The 21176-nt window shown below is 31.6% G+C and overlaps 1 protein-coding gene across 18 annotated transcripts in view; it reads left to right on the forward strand.

Annotated features, from left to right (window-relative positions):
- Positions 1 to 21176, forward strand: part of LOC145312445 (insulin-like growth factor 1 receptor) — a 119579-nt gene that overhangs the window by 81445 nt on the left and 16958 nt on the right. For all 18 annotated transcript variants that reach the window (XR_013877049.1, XR_013877050.1, XR_013877052.1 and 15 more), the window contains 4 exons: positions 131 to 198; positions 8984 to 9081; positions 11494 to 13532; positions 18230 to 18349. Coding sequence is in view for 2 of the 18 variants with exons in the window: in XM_080151698.1 (XP_080007824.1) it covers positions 131 to 198; positions 8984 to 9081; positions 11494 to 13532; positions 18230 to 18349 (2325 nt within the window). In the remaining 16 variants the exon portion in view is untranslated. The remainder of the gene's footprint in view (positions 1 to 130; positions 199 to 8983; positions 9082 to 11493; positions 13533 to 18229; positions 18350 to 21176) is intronic.

The raw sequence follows: 21176 nt of genomic DNA on the forward strand, positions 1-21176 counted from the left end.
GCTGGAAGATGCTTAGAATCACTTGCTCTTGTTCGTGGATAGTCCTCTTTCAGATCGAAATTCGAATTCTAGGTGCTTTATTACTAAAATCTTTTTTAGGAAGTTGTTTTATTTGAATTTAAATTTTCAGGCTGTTGAAATGACAACAAGGGAAGGCCAAAAAGGATGGTTATGTCAAGCTTGTGAAAATTGTCCCAGGTATAAATTCTGTTACATAAAGGAAAGAAAAATACCCTATAGCCCATATGTTGTTATTTAGATACAATTTGATAAGCAAAATGAAACTGTTAAAATAATAGAAAGTACCTAGTTAACTTCCTATGGTAGTCGAACGGCAGCATGTCAGTCGACGCTCGTGTCCTATAAAAGAAACATTACGCTATGGGGGAAATGTGATTTTCTCAGCTCCTATTTAAGATAAACAGCTTATATAAACAACTTATATTTTGATTCCTATGATATATGCTCATACATTGTTTTGTTCATCTGTCTGTTAATTGGGGTGCTAGATCGATTCCTAGATTTTTACATTTTCGTAGGTTTCTCGACTTCTTATTAAGACAGACAAATTAAAAATTTTAGGGATTAATCACTAGGTTTCATTAATATTTGTATATTTATTAGGGTGCTAGCTCGATTCCTAGATTTTTAAGTTTTCCTGATTTTTTCGAACCTTTAAGCTTTGTCAAGATATGCTTATGGGTTGGGGACCTAGATCGATTCCTAGTTTTTCAAGCAGGGTTCCGGAGCCGGGAGCAGGGAGCAGCAACATTTTTGGTGGAGCCGGAGCCGGATCCAGAGCCGTATTTTTCGTTAAAAACGGCTCCGGCTCCGGACTAGCTAAAAATGATTTTTTAAAGTAATATTATAATTTGGCAACGGTCTATTTCCATATAATAAACTGAAAAACTATTGTTACTTAACAAATAGACACACATCCTTCTACTTTTATATAGCTTTAATCAAATAAAAGCAAAATATTTTATATTATTTATTTTATTTTATCAAATTCAATAGTGAAAAAAATTGATATATTAATTTTAAGGTAGGAGCCGAAGCCGGAGCCGCATCAAAATCATACGGCTCCGACACCCTGTTTTCAAGTCTTTGTAATTTTCTCGACTCCTGATCAGTGCTCAAGATTAACGGCTGGAATTTTTGGTGATTAATTGAGTCAACATTCTACATATTTTCACAAAGTTGGATCTACTGCAGTTCATGGTAAAATATTGCTGGTAACGAATGCTTCCTGTTTCCTGGCAATATTAGAAGATTCCCGGATCTTGCAGTGTGAAACAAAAATTCCTTATTTCTGATTTTTATCAACAGTTAATAATACATGCAACGTTTACGTAGAAATAAAAAGTAACGGATAAAAGTAGTCAGGTCCTGGGAAGGTTTATAACTATTTTGGTTGATTTGAGAATATAATCCACAATCCTCCCAAGATAAATCGACACTATAAAAAAAATATTATTATACTTTTTCGGTTTATCGGTTAGCAAGATCCCTATGTGCACGCAGACAGTCACACACACATAAGCGGACACCCTGTTACTTATAAATAAGTATGAAACTCATTATGCAATTGTAATTAACTTTTCCTAAATATTTTGCTTTAAATTGAAATCCTTCGCTACTCACTGCGAATTTTAAAAGAAAAAAAGTTGACCCTCAAAATTTCACCTTAAAGTGATACTTTTCTAGTAGTTTATAGTCCACTGAGTCGTAAGCAGTAAGAATTAAAATCTATTAAGTTCCTTCTAACGAGATATTGGCAACTTTTTGCACACATTTTCGCAAACGGCAATTATTTCCTTTATTTGAAGTTTTTGTTAATAACATTTTCATAAAAGTTTTCAGTAATAATCATTTAAGATCCATTGTTGAGAAGAAATAACTGAAAAAATGTGTTTCCATGCAAAATAAGCTTAAAATCTAATGATTTTAAATATTTGCGATTTAATGGTAAAAAAGAATATTTTTTGCTTTTTGATAGCCTGAATATGTTTAATTTCGTTTTTTATTTAATCTATTCTTTGAAAGACATGCATCATTGCATTAAAAAATTAAAAATCGGAATTAATCAAAATTAATCTATAGCCTTTAAAAAATACTTTTAATATTTTGAACCTATATAATCAATAAAATCAATGGAAAATAAAATAGTTTTATAAAATAAACTTTTGGAAAAGGTTTAAGATAACTTCATAAAAGTAGCATTAAAGTAGGATATTTTACTTGTCTTTTTAAAAATGCAAATTAAACATAGTTAACGACTATTTAATTATCAAGAATGGTAATAAAATATTTCAATAACCACTTAAACCTTTTTGTGGCTATGTTATTTACTCAAACAGAAATTCTATTTTGTTAGAATTATAAAAATAATGAATTATTTTCCAAAAAGCTTGCAAAAAAAACGTAATTTTATCAAACTTACTCACAGTTTATAGCAGATATTGTTGTAAAATATTAATTATCAAAATAAAATCTTCAATTTACAACGTTTAAAACACCTGAAAGTAAATTCTAAGCAAAATTAGATTTATCCCCTAGATTTAGAGTAGCTGCGCTACTTAAAAAAACATCTAGTATTCAAACCAATCAGCTGATTAAATTGCTATAGACATAATTTGTTGGGTTGTTATTATCTGAAACATTTATTTTCTTTTTAATTTTAAAATGATGCTTGACATACTTAAAACAAGCGCTCATTAGGGGCACTAGAATTTGATCCCCTCCATTTTTAAATTTAAGTTTTCAAAAAAAAAACGAGGACTATATATGTTCAGTGGATAGCGAGTTCCTTTGTTACAGACAGATATACATACATCTTATTATTTCCATATAAGGACTATCGGCTACGTACCCTTAAAGTCTCTAGGGGCACTTGGGGATAGGGAGAGGAGGGGGGGGGGGGGGCACAGTGGGTTTTTTGGCTTTTTTGGGGATTTTTTAACTTTACCAGTCACAAATGCCAACAAAAGCTTATTTTATCTAAAAATAAAGTTAAAACCTTTCAACTATAGGTTATTGCTTATGTAATATAACATATTACATACATAGTATTGTGATTTTAGATAAGAAAAATGTCCCTAGAACTACTCTACTCATACCGTAAAAAATTAAAAATTTCCGATAAAAAATGTTGTGAAACAAAAATGATTTTTATGCACTGACTAAAGACTTAAGACCTAATTAACACTTATTGAAAGGTTTTTAATGTGTATTTTATATAATAGATTATTAAAAAGCAATATAACTTCCTTCTTTGTTGACTGATTTTAAACAATCAAAAATTGTATTGTTTTGTTTGAAGTTTATCTCAGTTTAAAGTTTTGTTTCATGTTTTTTTTTCATTTACTTTTGGATATTATCATTTCTTTTTAACATCTGTGTCCTAAGCATCTAAGGGCTCAGTATAGTAGAGTCTCTGTACTTGTAATAGTAAAGAGGGGCTATAAAAATAGTCTAAAACTTAAATCTGTAAATCAAAGAAACTAAAACCATCCATTGACCTTATTTGAAGCATACCCAAAAAGAACCCTATCGGTTCAGTAGATATTGAGAAATTAAGCTGCAGACAAAAAATCCTTACTACTTTTATATAATATGATTTTTAAAAAAAATTTTCAGTAGGTACTTTCTACAAAAAAATCTATTTAGTAAAATTCAAACAATTGATTGAAGTATTTTTAAAGAATCAATGTAATGCATGTCAAAATTTTGAAGCAAAAAAATAATATTCTGACTAGATTTTTTCATTTAAACAGGTCTTGCAATTTCGAGGTTTCTAAATTTCTTTCTTTGTTAATTTTGCAACTTATTGTAGTGTGTCCAGCTTCATTGCAGCTTTGACACAATGGGCGACCTTTATCCCTTTCTACAGCAACTAGCGGATCTAATAATGTTAGTATTAAAGGGTATAGTATAATAATATATATTTAAAATTTTGCAAAACAAATGACATTTTTAAAAGAGAAGCTTTGCTATAATTAAAGTCGATTTGTCTGTCCCTTATCGTGTTTTTTTTTATACCTATTGTAAACAAATTAAATTATTTTTAAAAGTATTGGAATATTAAGAATTTTATTAGTTATATGAACAATTAAAGTAAATGAAAGTGAATTCAGGAACTACTATTAGATTTAGAAACCAAGGGCATTGAAAGGAAAGAACAATATAAATTAAGTATTTCATACAAAATTAAAGGACAGACAGAAAAAAAAAGTGGCTTAGAAATCAAATTTAATTTAAATGTTTCAGAAATACAGAAAGGAAGACATACGCACATTTATAAAAATTGAGCAGCTTTGTTACTAAAACTATTTCATAATAATCATTGTATATATGTTTTCAGTATATCCCATAATATAAAGTACTAAGCTTTTTTTGTGTGTAGCGAAGAACCTCACTCACCACTGAACCGATATGGTTCTTTAGAGGGAAGCTTCTTATAGGATGGTTTTAGGCTATTTCATTTTTATAAATAAGCCTGGGTATTGTTTTAAGCTATTTTTTTGCCCTTCTATATCCCTTCGAATATCCTAGATGCTAGGGGCGCATTACCATCAATGAGGTAAATCTTCCCCCCCCCCCCAAAAAAAAAGCTGTCTATCTAAAATTACAGCGTAGCTTTCTATAATTAGGGTCAGTCCGTACGTCCCTGCGTCCGTAACGTTAGCTTTTTCGTTAACTTAGGCATGTTAGAATTGTTCTATTGATTCCTGCATTAGTTCTGTACGATTTGGACTGCGTATCAACCCTATAATCATTACCAGAATGTCAATACGTTAATGTTGATTTTTAACTTATATTATAAGTACAATATTATAAGCGAAGCATCTCTATAATCAATTCCTAAAAATGTCCGTTTACCCTTAAACAGTATTTTATATTTAAGAACATTTGCAACAAATTTAGGCAAAATTTTGACAAGACTTATTTATATATATTTTACATGTTCACGCTGTTTGTCTGTCACCCCTTTTCAGAGCTTTGCTTTTATGAATTTTGTCATCCTTGTTCAAATATAAATCAACTGGTTGTTAGACCATTACCGATAGACTGAAGGACTTAGTAAATTATAATCTGGATGCTTCTTAGTATGGTAATAAAGTCTTTTAAATAGCAGCCGAGAAATTCACGTTTTCCCTAATAATGTTTCTAACGGACAGATGTACCGACAGACGGACGTATCATTTACAGAATAGCTTCACTATTAAAAACGGAAAGGTAACCTTTAAAGATTAAATATGTGTGTTATTAAATTATATCAATTTTTAGTAGTTTGACTTCATAATGGTATTTAATTTATATTAATACAACTTCACAGTATCTATTTTCTAAAAGCTGGATTTCTCATTTGGGGCTAAGAGGTGCCAAGAGTTATGAACTAATCTTGAATTATGAATACTTGAATTTAATCAGGGCCTAAATAACTTTTGGCAACTCGTAGCCCCAAGTGAGAAAAACCTTTAAACGTAAAAAATACATGTTATTTTAAGATGCAATATTAGGTGTTCTTGGATTTTAAATTACAGATTTATGACAACTTTTCTTATTTTTCTTTGCATTTTAAAGTAGAAACATCTGTATATATCAATGAAATATTGTTACATATCATTTAATCGGATTTTTACACCAATTTACTCTAGGAAAAAGTAGGAAAAGCAATGTATGATGATTTTAATGAAAAAATTCACTTTTTAAAAATATTCCTTTGACCACGTTCAGCAAAACGGCTGTATTTTGCCTAATTTTGTAGTATATAAAAAAATCTGTTGCATGGCAACTTTTGAATGGTAATACTAGCCCCTGGGACATTTAACTCAAAATTGAGGAAATTTAAAAAATGACCAAAAATCCCACTGTGGGGGGGGGGTGTGAAGAGTCCTAACTATACTTAAGATGATTGTTTTTCAAAATTTTTAGAGGTTTATTTTTTGTTCAGGAGCAATTTTTATATGGTGGAGGCACCCTTCCCAAAATAGTTATAAACATTGCCAGGACATATAAAAAGCTTTAATGTAAAGAAAAACCATATCTGTCTAGCAGTTAGCGAGATTCTTTGAGACAAATAGATAAATAGTTATCATGATACTTCTATATAAGGATAAAAAAATCGAAGACGTTCAAGCTTTATTTTGGGATTCAAATTAAAAAAAAGAGTTATGCGACAGGTTTGTGGGTAAAATGATACTCGGAGTGTCAAAATGCTGTTTCAAACTAACTTGAAATTTTTACATTGTGGGATCAGAACTGTGGTGCAATTTCACCCATTTTGTAACAACTACAAGGACGTCCAAGGGGAGGGGGTAAAGAGGTGATTATTCCCCCCCCCCCCCCATATAAAATTTACCCCCCCAAACAGTTTTTTTAATTGGGGGGTGAATATCCCCCCCCCCCAAAAAAAAAATAATCCTATAAAAAATATAGAGAGCTTCATGTGCATTTTTATGTCCACTATCAAGATTTTTTACCACAGCCCAAATTCAAAATACTTTATGGTTCCGCTAATAAATTTTGAGATTTCTAATATAAAATAATGATAAAGATAAACATCTTCTGAAAAAATTGTTTTTCTAACTTTAAAGATAAAAAAAGGCAGCTGTTTGAAATATTTAAATAAAAAGGACCTAAAAACAAAGGTTGTTAAATAAAAGGGTTAAGTAAATTATACGATATGATATCTAGTCAAATTTCAAACAAATATTTTTTCATTAATTCATTTATAAAAATCAATATTATAAATATGAACTCACAAAGAGACGTTGTATATTATCATAATGTATTTAGTCTGCTTTGTAAAACAAAACACACATTTTTCTTTCTTTAATGCAGGGATGATTTTGGAACAAAAAAACATAAAAAATAAATTATTTTTAATTTAATTTGATATTATCGTACAATATTTTTTTATATACATAATTTAAGAAATATATTCATAATATAATAACCTGTCATAAAGACGACATATAAAAATATCATCTTGATACCTAAGGAAATTAAAATATATCTTCAAAATTTTCAAATTCATTTTATATTCAAGAAGGAATGAGAAGGATTTGAATTTCAACATTAACTTGTTATTTTGGTTGTATATTTATCATATCTCTTTACAGTTTATTGGTAAAGTTTGGTAATACTTTATTTCGAGTCTATGCCATTGTGTACTTTCTATTGTAGACTATAGCGGTTGCGCCCCTAGCATCATAAAGCTCCGTTTTTAAATTGGTAGGAAGGGGGCAGAAAATAGCATAAACAATAGCCTAAAACCACCCTAGGACCTTGTGAAGCTTCTCTAAAATGAAGATCTTAATCGAATCAGTGGTTAGTGAGATCTTAATTGAAAAACAAACAAATATTGCTATAATGTCAGACTTGCTCTCTTTTATCTTGAGTTTACACAGCATAAACAGAAGGGAAGAGAATTTGAATTTAAAACACCCGCCAAAAGTATAAGAGATTCAGAACATAATTGTGCGTTTAAAATTTAAAAATGGGTAACCAATTAGCTTTTTTGTCAAGAGGTTACTTTATCTTAACTCAAATATCCATTAATTAAAAACCCTATTTTATCAGACGAAACAAAGATTCAATTTACTAATATCTTATAATAACGAGTATCTCTCCCCCACTTTTTTCAATTTATTATAAAAATAAAGAGACGGGATTGGTTGTGACTTCATTGGGATGCTATTCAAATTTTGGCGCGAGAAAGGATATTAGGATAAAAACAGTTAAATTTAAAGGTAAAGATCTTCCTCCCCAACCACCTCCTCCCTCACATATTAAGAATGCAGATAAGGTGTACAAGTAATTGAAGCTAGTTGCACAGTATTAGCCACTATCCATTTTAAACATTGCTCTTTCCCCTAAGGATATTGTTAAAAAGGGGTATGGGGTAAAAAGTCCCGTTGGCCATCAATCTTTCTTTATTGCTGGTAACTTGGAAAAATTTGCTGGTTGCCAGCTAACAGGAACTTAGGATTTATTAGAATATGTGTGCTGCTGGATCCAGGAATTTTGTAATAGTGCCAATAACCAGGAAGCATTCGTTACCAGCAATATTTTACCATGAACTACAGTAGATCCACAAAGTTTTATAAAGACTTGCTCGATTGGGTGCTTAATCCTTCCTAGATTTCACGTTTTTCATTTTAGTTTAATGCTTCAAAAGACCATTAGGTATTTTAAAATGTTTCGTGATTTTTTTATTGAAGATTTTTATGACATTCTCTATAGATTATTTTTCCTGATGTCTATCCATGATTTTTAAGCTTCGCCACATATGGATGTTGTCATCCTTGTTTTCCCATTTTGTCCCTTCTTATTCACAATTTACTCACAATAAGAGATAATTTATTTGAATCTGCTTGATATGATAGTTAGTTCATCCTGCTATAATCTGTACCTAGTGTTCACATAAATAATAAAATTTAATCTAATTCTATATTCTATACTACTAATACTTTTATACTTGATTCTTCGATTGATGTTAGATAATAAAGTTTTTAAAGTGATTTAAAGAGAAGACCCATCATTAAAAGTATCATTTAATTTAAACTGTCAAATGCTTTTAGTACCTATTTTTCTTTTTGTTTGTTCATTAGGTACATTTTCGCCCCGTATCTTAATTAGAAGGGTGGTGGAAGGGAGAAAATAGTCAAAACCCTTCCCAAGACTTTAATATATAGCCTTAAAAAGTCCTGGGAGTTAATGTGAACCTTCCCTAAAGTGAAGAACTTGATTTTACTGGTTAGCGAGATCTTACCGGGTATGTAAATAGGTGTGGTACCCTCCCCCAAAATAGTTATAAACCTTCCCGGGACCATTGAGAAGCTACCCTTTTAAGAGAATCCGATCTGTTCAGCGGTTAGTGAGATCCTTCGGTACAAACATACAAACAAACAGACAGACATCCTTTTACTTTATTATAAGGAAAACAAATTTTCTTTTTACTGTGATTTTACTTTAGATGGTGTGAAGGAGGGGTAATCAACTCAAGAGAAGAAGCTCAACGTTATAAAGATTGCACTCATATTCATGGGGATGTGGAGATTAGAGTTTCTGAGAGTAAGTTTATTTTTTTTGACACGTAGAATATTTTAGAAAGGTGTTACAAAAAAAACTGCGTTTTCCAGGTTTGTGAATCGACCAGAAGTAGCAAGAAAAAAATATTATAGGCTGTACTACTACTGATAGGTACATGTAGGGGGAAAATGTGTTGATTCTAAATCTGTGATAAAATCATACCTATTCAATTAACTTATTTATTTTACAACATATTGGTTGAAAAGTACAATATTAAAATGATAAAAAGGTTAGGTAAATCAATGTCTCCATTTGAGATTTTGGCATATTTTCCTCTTTTAGCTCCATGCAAAAAGCTTTTCCGTTCTTGAGAATTTAGTTTCTCTGTGGCAAAGTCATTTTAGAAAAAATCTCTTTTAATAGGTACTGTGCGCCAGGTACAGGTAAAGATAAAATAAATTCTTTTTTGAAGTTACAGGTCAACTTATTATAAAACAAAATATGCATCTTTTTTAATATTATTCACATATTTTAAGAAAAAAGATGCATATTTTGTTTTATAAGTTGATTTGTGATTTTTTATTTTATTTTTACCTGTACAGAGACCACCTGGTAGCCTGCAGCTCCGGAACCTGGAGGTCTATCCAAAAATCTTAAAACTTCGTGAAATTCATATAAGAATAATTTTATCTTTAATAACCTATCCTCTCAGTCCAAAGATAAAGCCTAGGTACCAGGTTACGCAAATGTGTCAAAAACTCCCTTTCCCCCTTTTTTATTGAATATTGCCGTTATACTACTATCTTTAAGCCTTAAGACTTACACCTTTACGGATTTTTAGCTCAACCTACTCCTCCTTTTTAATAGCGAAAAATACAACTGAATGAACTGGTTTTGCTAATTTTAGAGGTTGTTATTATCTTGTTTGCTCACCATTACTAAATTATTAATCAAAAAGATCTAGATCTACTATTGTTTGTTATGTTTTATGTTATTACCATTACTTCGTAAGGTCGGGATTCTCCTTCGATTTAAGTTATCATCTAGAGAATCCAGAGCATCGTCCACGTGTAATGGGATGCGATACTCTAACACCCAAGGATTTTTGAAAGGAGGGTCAAAAATATACTTGGACACCTGTAGAATAAGACTAAATCTGAATTAAGCCCCTATTAACTTTTTGGGGGGAATTTAAAGATTAATTTTTACTGTTGGTTGGGCAATTTTTTACAGAGCAAAAGGGTCTTTTAGTTTGGGGTAAAATTGTTGCTTATAGAACAATTTTATATAATTCACTTTATATTAATACAATAAAAAAATCATTACTCTGTTCAGTGGAAATAATATTTTTGTTCTAAAACAATTATTTGCATTGAAAAATTTAACATAATACAAAAAAGCTTTTTCCGCAATAAAACACATAATATAATGCCTTAGAATTTACCAATAAGAAATCTTGAATTCTTTGCATTTCAGAAAGAGTGTTTTCATAATGTGACTTATTTCTAATAGAGTTAAATAATTTTTATTTAATTAAAATGAAAAGAATGAAAGCCATGTATATAAAAGAAAACATACTTTTTTAGAAATATTTAAAAAAAATAAGTTTGAATAATCTTATTTTATATCATGTTTGTGTATGTGACAAAAAAAAATTTGTTGTATTGCACATTACATTTATTTACATCTGACATATTTAACCTTTTACAGCCAATTTTATGTGTTTTAAATAAGTAATAGAACATAAACATGTTTATGTTACTTCATTGATATATTGTAAAGAATTAATTTTTTAATTAATTTTGATAAATTAAATCAAAAGACCTAAGTTTACTCTATACCAGAATACATTATTTATGAAGCAAAATACTCTAAAAGCTAAGAATTTTACCCCAAAATAAAAATAAAAACATTTTGCCCTGTAAAAACTTTCTCAACCCATAGTAAAAAATAAACTTTAAAATCCCCCAAAAAAGTTATTTTGGGGCCATTGGTATTTCTAGCTCTGTAGTATGATTCTACTGGTGTAATAGAATATTTGTTTATATAAATTTTAAAAACAGTTGAAGTATCATCATTTAGACAACCAACCCTTTGATTGCACGACCTTTGTCTGAGAAGTCCTAACTGTGCATGGTAGTAAGTTGCGCCTGTTTATGAGCCAAGGCATTCCCCCTACTCTTACTACTAATGTCGCGCACCTGACAGCAGCAGTAGGAACCATTTTTAACGTCTTTGGTTATAACGCGTTGTCGGCCCGAAATTAGAACCTATCACCTCCCCGGCGACAAGCGGATGTGCTTCGTGTTGCGCTACGATCGCTAGTTGTTCATGTTTTATGTTTCTTAATGATTTCAATTGATAATAATTGATATTTTATCTATTGTTTTCCATGTCCTATGTGTATATAATATATTTCTGAATATTTTTATTTACAATAATTAATATTTTTAGGTGACATCAGTCCAGTTTTAGAAGAAAATTTGAAAGATATAAAGATTATTGAAGGAAGTTTCAAAGTGACAAGATCGTTTGCCTTAGTCTCACTCTTCTTTTTTAAACAATTGGAGGAAATTCAGAATCTTGACAATAAAGAGTTTAGCATCACAGTTATGGAGAATGACAATTTACAAAAACTATTTCCCCGTAAAGTGAAGGTGTCGTCGGGAAAGGCTTTTGTCCATTACAACCAAAAGCTTTGCATGGAGGAGATCAAGAATTTCATCGAGAATGGAAACATGGCTAAGCCTGATACCTATGAAGTTTCTGATGTAACTAACGGAAATAAGGCTGCTTGTAGCAAAGAAAAGCTAAACTTTAACATAAATTTTAAATTCAGCCGATTTGTTGGATTTAATATGTCGGACTATCGCCACAACTTGGCCAAAACAAGAAAAGAAGACCTGAACGCCCTAATTGGTTATGAAATATTCTATAGAGAAATAACAGAAGAACAATTTAAGGAGAAGTCTGTAAGCAAGTACGAGGGCTTAGATGCTTGCGGGAGCAATGTATGGAATGTTATTGACATGCGACCTTCTCCCCGTAACTCTACCCAGGCCAGTAGTGGAGGTAATGCTATCGAAGATTGGTACAAGGACCCGGAGATAGGAGAACTTAAAAATCTAAAGCCATACACACCTTATGCTGTTTATGCCAATACTCTAATGGTTCCACATCTTGCAACAGAAGCATCGGGGGCTCAGTCTGATGTTATTTATTTCAGAACAAACAGTGAACCGCCTGAAGAAGTTTTTAGATTAAAATGGAAAGCTGAGGAAGAATCAAGTCTATACTTAAGTTGGCAACCTCCCCGCAAAGCACATGGAATAATTGATCACTACGAGGTCCAGGTGGAAATGATACAATTAGACAATGATAAAATGTTGCGCGAAAAGAATTACTGCATTAACAACAAACCAGAGAAACAACATCCTATAGTACCGGAAAAGAAACCAGAAAAGAAGCAAACCCCTGAGGTTTCAAGAAATGATTCATCTTGTGCACATTGTAATTGTGAAGCATCTGCCAAGCCAGACACTGATAAAATACCTGACAGGGGAGAGGATCATATTCAAGAACAGGAGTTTTACAATGATTTAATAAATAAGATCTTTGTTATCCCACTTACAATCACTAACAATGTTGACCATGGTATGCGAAGAAAAAGATCTATTAATATTGATAACATCGACTCTTCAAATAGTCTAGATGATGATGAAAAAGTTACGAGTTCTGAAGATGAACTCTTTGTTTTAAGAAAAATTCAAGGTATGATGAGTTTATCAACGTGGACAAATGAAACAAAAAAGATAAATGATAGATTTTATCAAACTGTCCATCTAATAGTCAAGGATACAACTGTTCTGATTGAAAATCTAAAACATTTCTCTTTGTACCAGGTGAAAGTTATGGCTTGCCAAAAAGCATATATTAGCAAAATAACTAGAAAATACCAAAAAGATTGTTCTTCTTGGACGATTGAGGAGGCTAAAACACTACCTAAGGCAAGTGCAGATGATATTGTCATGAAAAATGACGAAATTGATATTTACATGGCAAATGAAACTACTGGCAAAACTTTTATTCGTTGGATACCCCCTGCAGATCCTAATCAAATGATAATTTATTATACAGTGCGAACTACCCAAACTCTATCTGATGAATCCACAAACTTCTTCCGTTGTATTCCACTCTCTGCTGTAGAAATTGATGAAAATGGGTGGGCACAGACAAAGCTCACACGAGAGGGTGAAATATGGGTTTCTTTGCGAGCTGTATCAATGTATGGGCCAGGGAAGTGGACGAAGTGGCAATGGGCCATGGTAAACAGTGACAGTAGCTATGCTTGGGTTATTATACTAGTGGTGTTATCCTTAGCTGGAGTCGTTATTTTTGTTGGAATATTTATGTACAGACATTGGAGGAAGAAAGGAAAGAGCAATGGAGCTTCTTGGATTATTGTTTCACCTAATCCTGATTACTTGGACACGGTAAATTATTATTTTTTATTCATTTTTCAACTTTTCCGCTAGTGGAAAATTTTTAATGCTTGCTTAATAACTTATTAAACAAGGATGACAACATCCATAAGTAGCGAAGCATAAACAATTAAATAAGAATTTAGATATTAGTTGACAAAAGCATGTATATTAGGAAAAAATCACGAAACCTTTTCAACATTTGTTTTTATATTCCAGTACTATGACTAACAGACTGACGGTCAAAGTAAATTACATACTGGATGCTCAGAACAACGGGAAATTTAATTTTGATATTTTTAACTACAAAAATTTAAAAAAACGGACCATAAACACCAAAGATATGAAGAAAAATGTGAAAAATATAAAAATAGCCAAAAACCTGCAAAAAGGCAGTCTGACCGCCATTGATGTGTTCTTGAAACGAAAGGAAATTTAATTTTGATATCTTTAACTGAAAAACTTTGGAAATTGGGCCATAAACACCAAAGGTATGGAGAAAAATGTGAAAAATACAAAAATAGCCTAAAACCTGCATAAAGGCAGTCTGACCGTCATAGTTGTTTTCTTGAAACGACAGGAAATTTAATTTTGATTCTATAACTGAAAAAATTTTGGAAATCGGACCATAAACACCAAAGATATGGAGAAAAATGTGAAAAATACAAAAATAGCCTAAAACCTGCTAAAAAGCGGTCCTATCGCCATTGATGTTTTATAGTTAATTGTGCTCCTTGATAATGGGAATGTTGTCAAAAAATTTCAGCCTTTTAACTTTTATAGGAGCCGAGAAAATCACGTTTCCCCCAAACTAAGACGGACAGACGGACATTTCAAATTATAGAGTAGCTTCGCTACTAAAAAAAAATAATTTTGAGTCGTGTTATGCAGTAATCTATTTGCTAAAGCAGTATTATGAATGTATTTGTCATTCTATCTGAAAATTTCGCGTTACTTTACTTTAAATCTATTTTGCATTTAAAAATAATTCCTAGACGTTCGATGTCTTTACTCCTGGAAGAAAGAAAAAGAAATATGTTTTCATTAAAACTAGGGGGGGGGGGGGGGGGTTAATGCAACCATCTCGTAATCGGTGTGCAAATGAAATGGCACTTCGAATTTCGTTATGAAACTTTGCATAAGTAATTCTTGGTAGGGTAATGCCTATATCGAACAAAGAGTTGGAAAATTGACGCTAAGGGCCATTAAGCTGTTTTTGTTCTTTTTTTAGGGTGTGAGAATTGAAAGGAATAAACAATGTGCGAAAACAATGTGCGATAAGTTGCGCACCTGTCATAGCAGCAGTGGGGGCCATTTTTAACGTCTTTAGTTTTGACGCGTTGTCGGGATGAGATTCGAATCTATTACCTCCCTGACTTTGAGGATTACTGTTATAAACACTAAACATCCCATTACCCCCTCCCTCCATGGATAAAATTGACGTATTTGCATTAGTACTGTAGTTACTCTATTGTAAAAAAAAACTTTATACACTCAAAAATAATAATTAAGATCATGCATAAGGGGGTTTAGTATATGGTGTATCCACCCCACACCCTTGTTCACCCCTTCTGACAAGGGCCTTTAACCCCCTGATACAACCACCTAAAAAAAACAGGAGTAGTAAAAGAGTCACATCACTGAAAACCCATCCCCCCCACCCACCCGGTAAGGGCTGGTTTAATGAATTGTGTGTTTCTCAAGCACGATGGAAAAATGGAACAAACCTTGGGATTAAACATAAGGAAAAAGGATAAGAGGATGAATACTCACCCCTTTTTCATGGTAAAATACTACTTCCCCATCCCTAAATTTAGAAGCAGACGAAAATCAAAAGCCGCCCAGGGTTTTTTGTAAGTCAATCATAAATAAAATAATAATGTGAATATAAAGAAAAGCGATATTTAGCAAACAGCCGTAGGCGGTCAGAATCAGCTGAATGTTCATTATGAAAAAAATTTTCCCTTTTTAGAAATAGAAGGATTCATCTTTCATGAACAAATTTTTTTAAATAAAAATAAAATTCTATGTAATTTTTAATTAAAACATTAAAACGAAAATATCTAATCTAATATTCTTGCCCTAAATATAGAAATAGTAAAAAGTAAAAAAATATTTTTTTTAATAATTTTTAATCCTCCCATTTGAAAAGTAGTGGAATAGCAATAAATTTTAGCGCGGCAGCAGCGCTGAGTAGGCCTCTAGGCCCACTGCCTATTTTCGTCTTCTAGTTGCTTCGATTCCTCTCTTTTATTTTTTTCTCTATGGGATTAAACTTTGTAGGCCTAAAGTTACCTTTTGAAATATCAGTGTCCTGTTTGTTATATATGTATTTGTATACACTCAGTGTCTCAAAAAGAATTTTATAAATAGTTTTCAATTCAATTGCTAGAAAAACAAGGATGACAAGATCCATAAAAGCGAAGCACTGAAACGGTAGGACAAACGGACATTAACACTTATATATTGTCAGAACTAAATAATCAGAATATAAATATATAAGACTCGAAGCAAAATTCTAAGTAAATTTGTTGAAAAACTGCTTTATACATAATAATGTTTATGGACATACCTACATTTTTAGGACTTGATTATAGAGTTGCTTCGCTTATAACATTATACTTTGTTCTCCCAGGAATCAATATACCAAAAATCAGATCAATCGGATGATTTGATCACATAAAATTTTTTTGTTAAAAAAGTTACAAAAATCAACATGTTTAAAACGGACGTATGGAATGGACATTTTGTTAATGATTATAGAGTTTCTACGCTTTCTAAAATCGTACCTAACTATTAAAGGAATCACCATGCAAAATTTGAAATCGATAGGACAATTCTAACATGCCTAAATTAACAAAAAAGCTATCCTTTACGGACTTACGGACGGACCGACCCTAATTATAGAAAAGCTTCGCTTTTAAAAAGAAGAGTTAAAGGGGGGAGGATGAGATTTTAAGAATTTAGAGCAACAACAAGAGAAAATAAAGAATGGGAGAAAAAAGAAGAGTAGAATATAAAGGATCAAGCATGCTCTTATATGGTGTTTGTGTTTTCTCTCTATAATAAATGTCCGTGAATTACGTAGGGTGGTTTGTAACCTTCCATTCTGTATAAACAAGGATGACAACATCCATAAAAGCAAAGCACTGAAACGGTAGGACAAACGGACATTAACACTTGTATAGTGTTAGAACTAAATAATCAGAATATATAAATCTATAAGAGTCGAAGCAAAATTGTAATTAAATTTGTTGAAAAACTGCATGATACAGGATAATGTTTATGGACATACTTACATTTTTAGGACTTGATTATAGAGTTACTTCGCTTATACTATTGTACTTTGATGTCCCTGGAATCAATATACCAAAATTCAGATCTATCGGATAATTAGATCATATAAAAACTTATTAAAAAATGGAAATACGGACATTCTGGTAATGATTAAAAATTGCATAGGTTACTTCAATTAAATTTTATTATGGACAGGGATAAGGGATGGGAAACGTAGGAAAATATTATTTCAGGCCTAGTTTAAAGTAAAAAACATAACTTTTTATAAACCTATATATTAATGGCTTTTGTTAAAATGAAGTTTTTTCTCTCCCAAAATTTTTTTATCTTTTACTTTGGTAATTTGAACTGTCAGAAAGCTATCGTTGGGTTTCCCTCAGACAGATTTTAGTTTGTATTATTTGCATTTTTATTAATGAGTAAAAATTTTATTTGAAAATTTCATTGCTAATTAAAATTCAAAATAAATAAATTAATATGCACTTGGGTAATATTCTATCAAGTTCTTTGGATACTATGTAGTGATAGATTTGTACTGTGTTGTATTGTACAAATATTAGGGTAACGGTGTTGTATCAATTCTGTATTAAATTTTTAAAATTCAAATTACAACATCTAATTTATAAACTACCAAATGAAAATTCGTAGCTACCTTCTTTCCAAAAAATAATCCCGTTATTTTTGTTTTTTCTATTTGGCCCTTTTTTAATGTTTAACTCTAAGCAGATTTAATAATTAAGCTAATGTGATCTAACACCATTTATATTTATTTTTTAGTAGCAGACGAAATCATTATTTTTTCTAGAATTGTCTGCTTCTAAAATTTCCGCTAATAGGTGATTGGTTGTTAAAAACAGGCCAATTCTTATTGGTTTAGAGCGATAGCTACTTGGGAGCGTCCGCCAGTTTGATAGGAATTTGTAATAGTTACACTTGCAATATCCCTTTAGAATCTAGGCCGGGACCTAATTAATGGCCAGGTTTCCTATCCCTTATCCCTGATTAGGGATGCATGGTAACGAACTTGCGCTTAGACTCAAAGGCTTTGAAGGGATGTTTCTCAGCATCTAACAAAATGAGACAATTAGAAAAGTACATTATTCGTTTTTTTTTGCTTCAAAGAGGAGAAAATAAATCCTATGTACTTTTATTACAAAATGTCATCTAAACTCTTTATTTCTAAAAAGAAATAAATTTATGACGGGTATGTTAATGTGCTCGCGCGCTGTCGAGCTCGATTCTTACGTCTACTATAACAATCGCGTGGCACTTATAATACAAGTAGGAATTCCGTTGCCCATTAAAAAAGCCTTTCACTATGCACCGCATGCACATGCGATTGGGGTGCTCTGAATGCGAAAACGGCCGAAACTTAAGTTTTTATAATGAAGCACTAATAATATTTAATTTAGGGTTTCGTTTATCAGCAAGATGATTGGGAAGTATCACGTGAACTTATAACTAAAGGAGAGGAACTTGGTAGTGGTAGTTTTGGTGTTTGCTACAGAGGAATTTATTGCCACCACGATAAGGTATGAAACAATAATTAAACAAGGATGACAACATCCATAAGTAGCGAAGCACAAAAACGTGGATGGGAATGTGTACAAGTAGATTTAAAGTGTATTTTTTAAAATCAAGAATAGATTTATCGGAGAAAACAAACACGAAAGCTTGTTTTATTTTGTATGATGACGACATAAAAAATGCTCATAACAATTTGAAAAATTACTTTGATACTGATATCCCAAAAAAAACGTTTGAAAATTGAACCAAAAACACCAAAGATGTGGGAAAATTTGTAAAATATATAAAAATAGCCCAAAACCTGCTAAAAAGCAGTCTGACTGCCATGTTTGTTTTCTTTAAAACGACAGGAAATTTAATTTTGATATCTATAACTAAAAAAAAATTTGAAAATCGGACCATAAACACCAAAGATATGGAGAAAAATGTGAAAAATATAAAAATATCCTAAAACCTGCAAAAAGGCAGTCGGACCGTCATGCCTGATTTTCTTTAACCGACAGGAAATTTAATTTTGATATCTATAACTGAAAAAATTTGAAAATCGGACCATAAACACGAAATATATGGAGAAAAATTAGAAAAATATAAAAATAGCCTAAAACCTGCTAAAAAGGGGTCCGACTGGCTTCCATGTTGTATACTTATTTATGCTCCATATTAATGGGAATGTTGACAAGAAATTTCAGCCTAAACAGGAGCCGAGAAAATCACGTTTTCCCTATTCTGTCTCAGACGGACGGACGGACATTTCGAATTATAGAGTAGCTTCGCTACTAAAAAAAGTAGGAGATAGTTTATTTTCTAGTGACGATATTTGCACTGGCTCTTAATCTGTAATCGTTACTCATTTCATTTGAAAAAGGATTACGATTTATATAAAATACTAATTTACCATAAGAGGTAATAACCTGAGATGGGTTTTTGAAAGGAGAATGCCGCGTTCTATTATAAAATCATATGAAAATGCCTCGTAGGATTTAAACAGAGTATACAACTTAGGACTTTAAAATTTTAAAATTATTATTTCAGCCTTTTGTATAATCTATTTATAATACAAAGTAGCTTGATGTCTGTCTGTCTGTCCGTCCGTCCGTCTGAAGCTTAAGATCTCGGTAACCACTGAACCGATCGGATTCTACTCTTCAGGGTATATACCTATTGGTCCTGTGGTGGTTTTAAGCTATTTTCTTGGGGGGTGGGACACCCCCAACCCCCCCCCCCAAAAAAAAAAAATCCTCCCCCCATTTTTTTTTTTTTAATAATTTTGCAGATTTGTGTAATCGTTTTTTTTTTACGAATTTACGAATTCGTTATTTAATCGAGAAAATGCTTTCCTGCTGGGTAGGTGCGAAAATTTGCGATCCGTTCTGCTGGGTAAGTAATAGAAGATGTAATTATACCTCTTGGGGCAAAGCCCCTATAGGCTAGGGGCGAAGCCGCTAGTGTCTAATAAAGCTCCAAGAAGATGCATTAATTAATAAACAGCAAAAATGGATTAGATTTTTTTTTCTTTAAAAGCCGTACCATCAAAAGCGAAATAATTAAATAAATAGTTGTATACTAGGGCGGGTTCATATCGGAATTAGACAAAGAGGGAATATGCAACAGATGAAATTAACCTTAAAAACATTTCTGACCGAAAAAGAATTTTAAAAAATTGAGTTTTAGAACGCGACCACTAATAAATATTTTTCATTACTTATTAATATGCAAAGACGACATGCAAATTTTTTTTTAATCAGAACTATGGCTTCATTGTGCTCCCTGGAAAGGCCTTGAGGAGCTGAATCAGCTTTTGTCCGTTTCAAAATATCTCTTTCCTAGCCTTAGAAATCACTAAAAAAACACAATTTTTAAAGGTTTATTGAGAATTGTCTAATTTGTAGAGGTTTTTTAGATTTTCTCAGGCTAGGAACGAGATTTTTTGAAACGCTCAAAAGTTCCTGATTCTACTCCTCAATGCCTTTCCTGGGAGCACCATGAAGCCATAGTTCTGATTCAAAAAAAAATTTGACTCCTATTTACAAATAGCTATACAATTGAATGTCTGGTCGTCAGCGGTTTTAAGACTTAAGATAAATTTTAAATCATCTAGAGGTGTATTATACTCATACAAATCATTTGCAGATCCCCGCTTTGGCCTCAGAAAACAAATGTCCAAAAAGTGAGAGGATAGGTTATTAAAAAAAAAGTTTACTTTTGGGGTGTATTTTTCTTATATTTATAAAAATTTTGGTTTTGGCCTCCAGGTTCAGGTGCTGCAGGGCTCCAGGTTGTCTCTGGACAGGTAAAATTGAAAAAAAAAAATTTTTTTTGCAGAGTTAGAAGTCAAATTATAAAACAAAATATGCATCCTTTTGAATGTTATTGACATATTTGAAGATAAAAGATGCATATTTTGTTTTATAAGTTGAACTCTAACTCTTAGAAAAAAAAAAATCATTTTTATCTGTCCAGGGACAACCTGGAGGCCTGCAGCACCTGAACCTGGAGGCAAAATCAATTTTTTAGGAAATATAAGAAAAATACAACACAAAAGTAAACTTTTTTCTTTAAACTGTTTTTAACCTATTTTTTTATCATATATCAAAAATATACTATGACACCAGTAGAATCAGACTGCAGAGCCCAAATTTGAATTAAGTCCCCAATAAACTTTTTTTGGGGGATTTAAAAATCAATTTTATATGTTGCTGTGATCATTTTGATGGAAGCAAAAGCATTTTTTTAGTTTGGGGTTAAATTGTTTCTTACAGAACAATATGATGTGATTCAGATTATATCAATACAATAATAAAAACTCTACTCTGTTCGATGCAAATAATTTTT

This window comes from Acartia tonsa, chromosome 2 (genome assembly GCF_053477335.1).
Source record: "Acartia tonsa isolate MP-2025a chromosome 2, ASM5347733v1, whole genome shotgun sequence".
NCBI classification, from domain to species: domain Eukaryota; kingdom Metazoa; phylum Arthropoda; class Copepoda; order Calanoida; family Acartiidae; genus Acartia; species Acartia tonsa.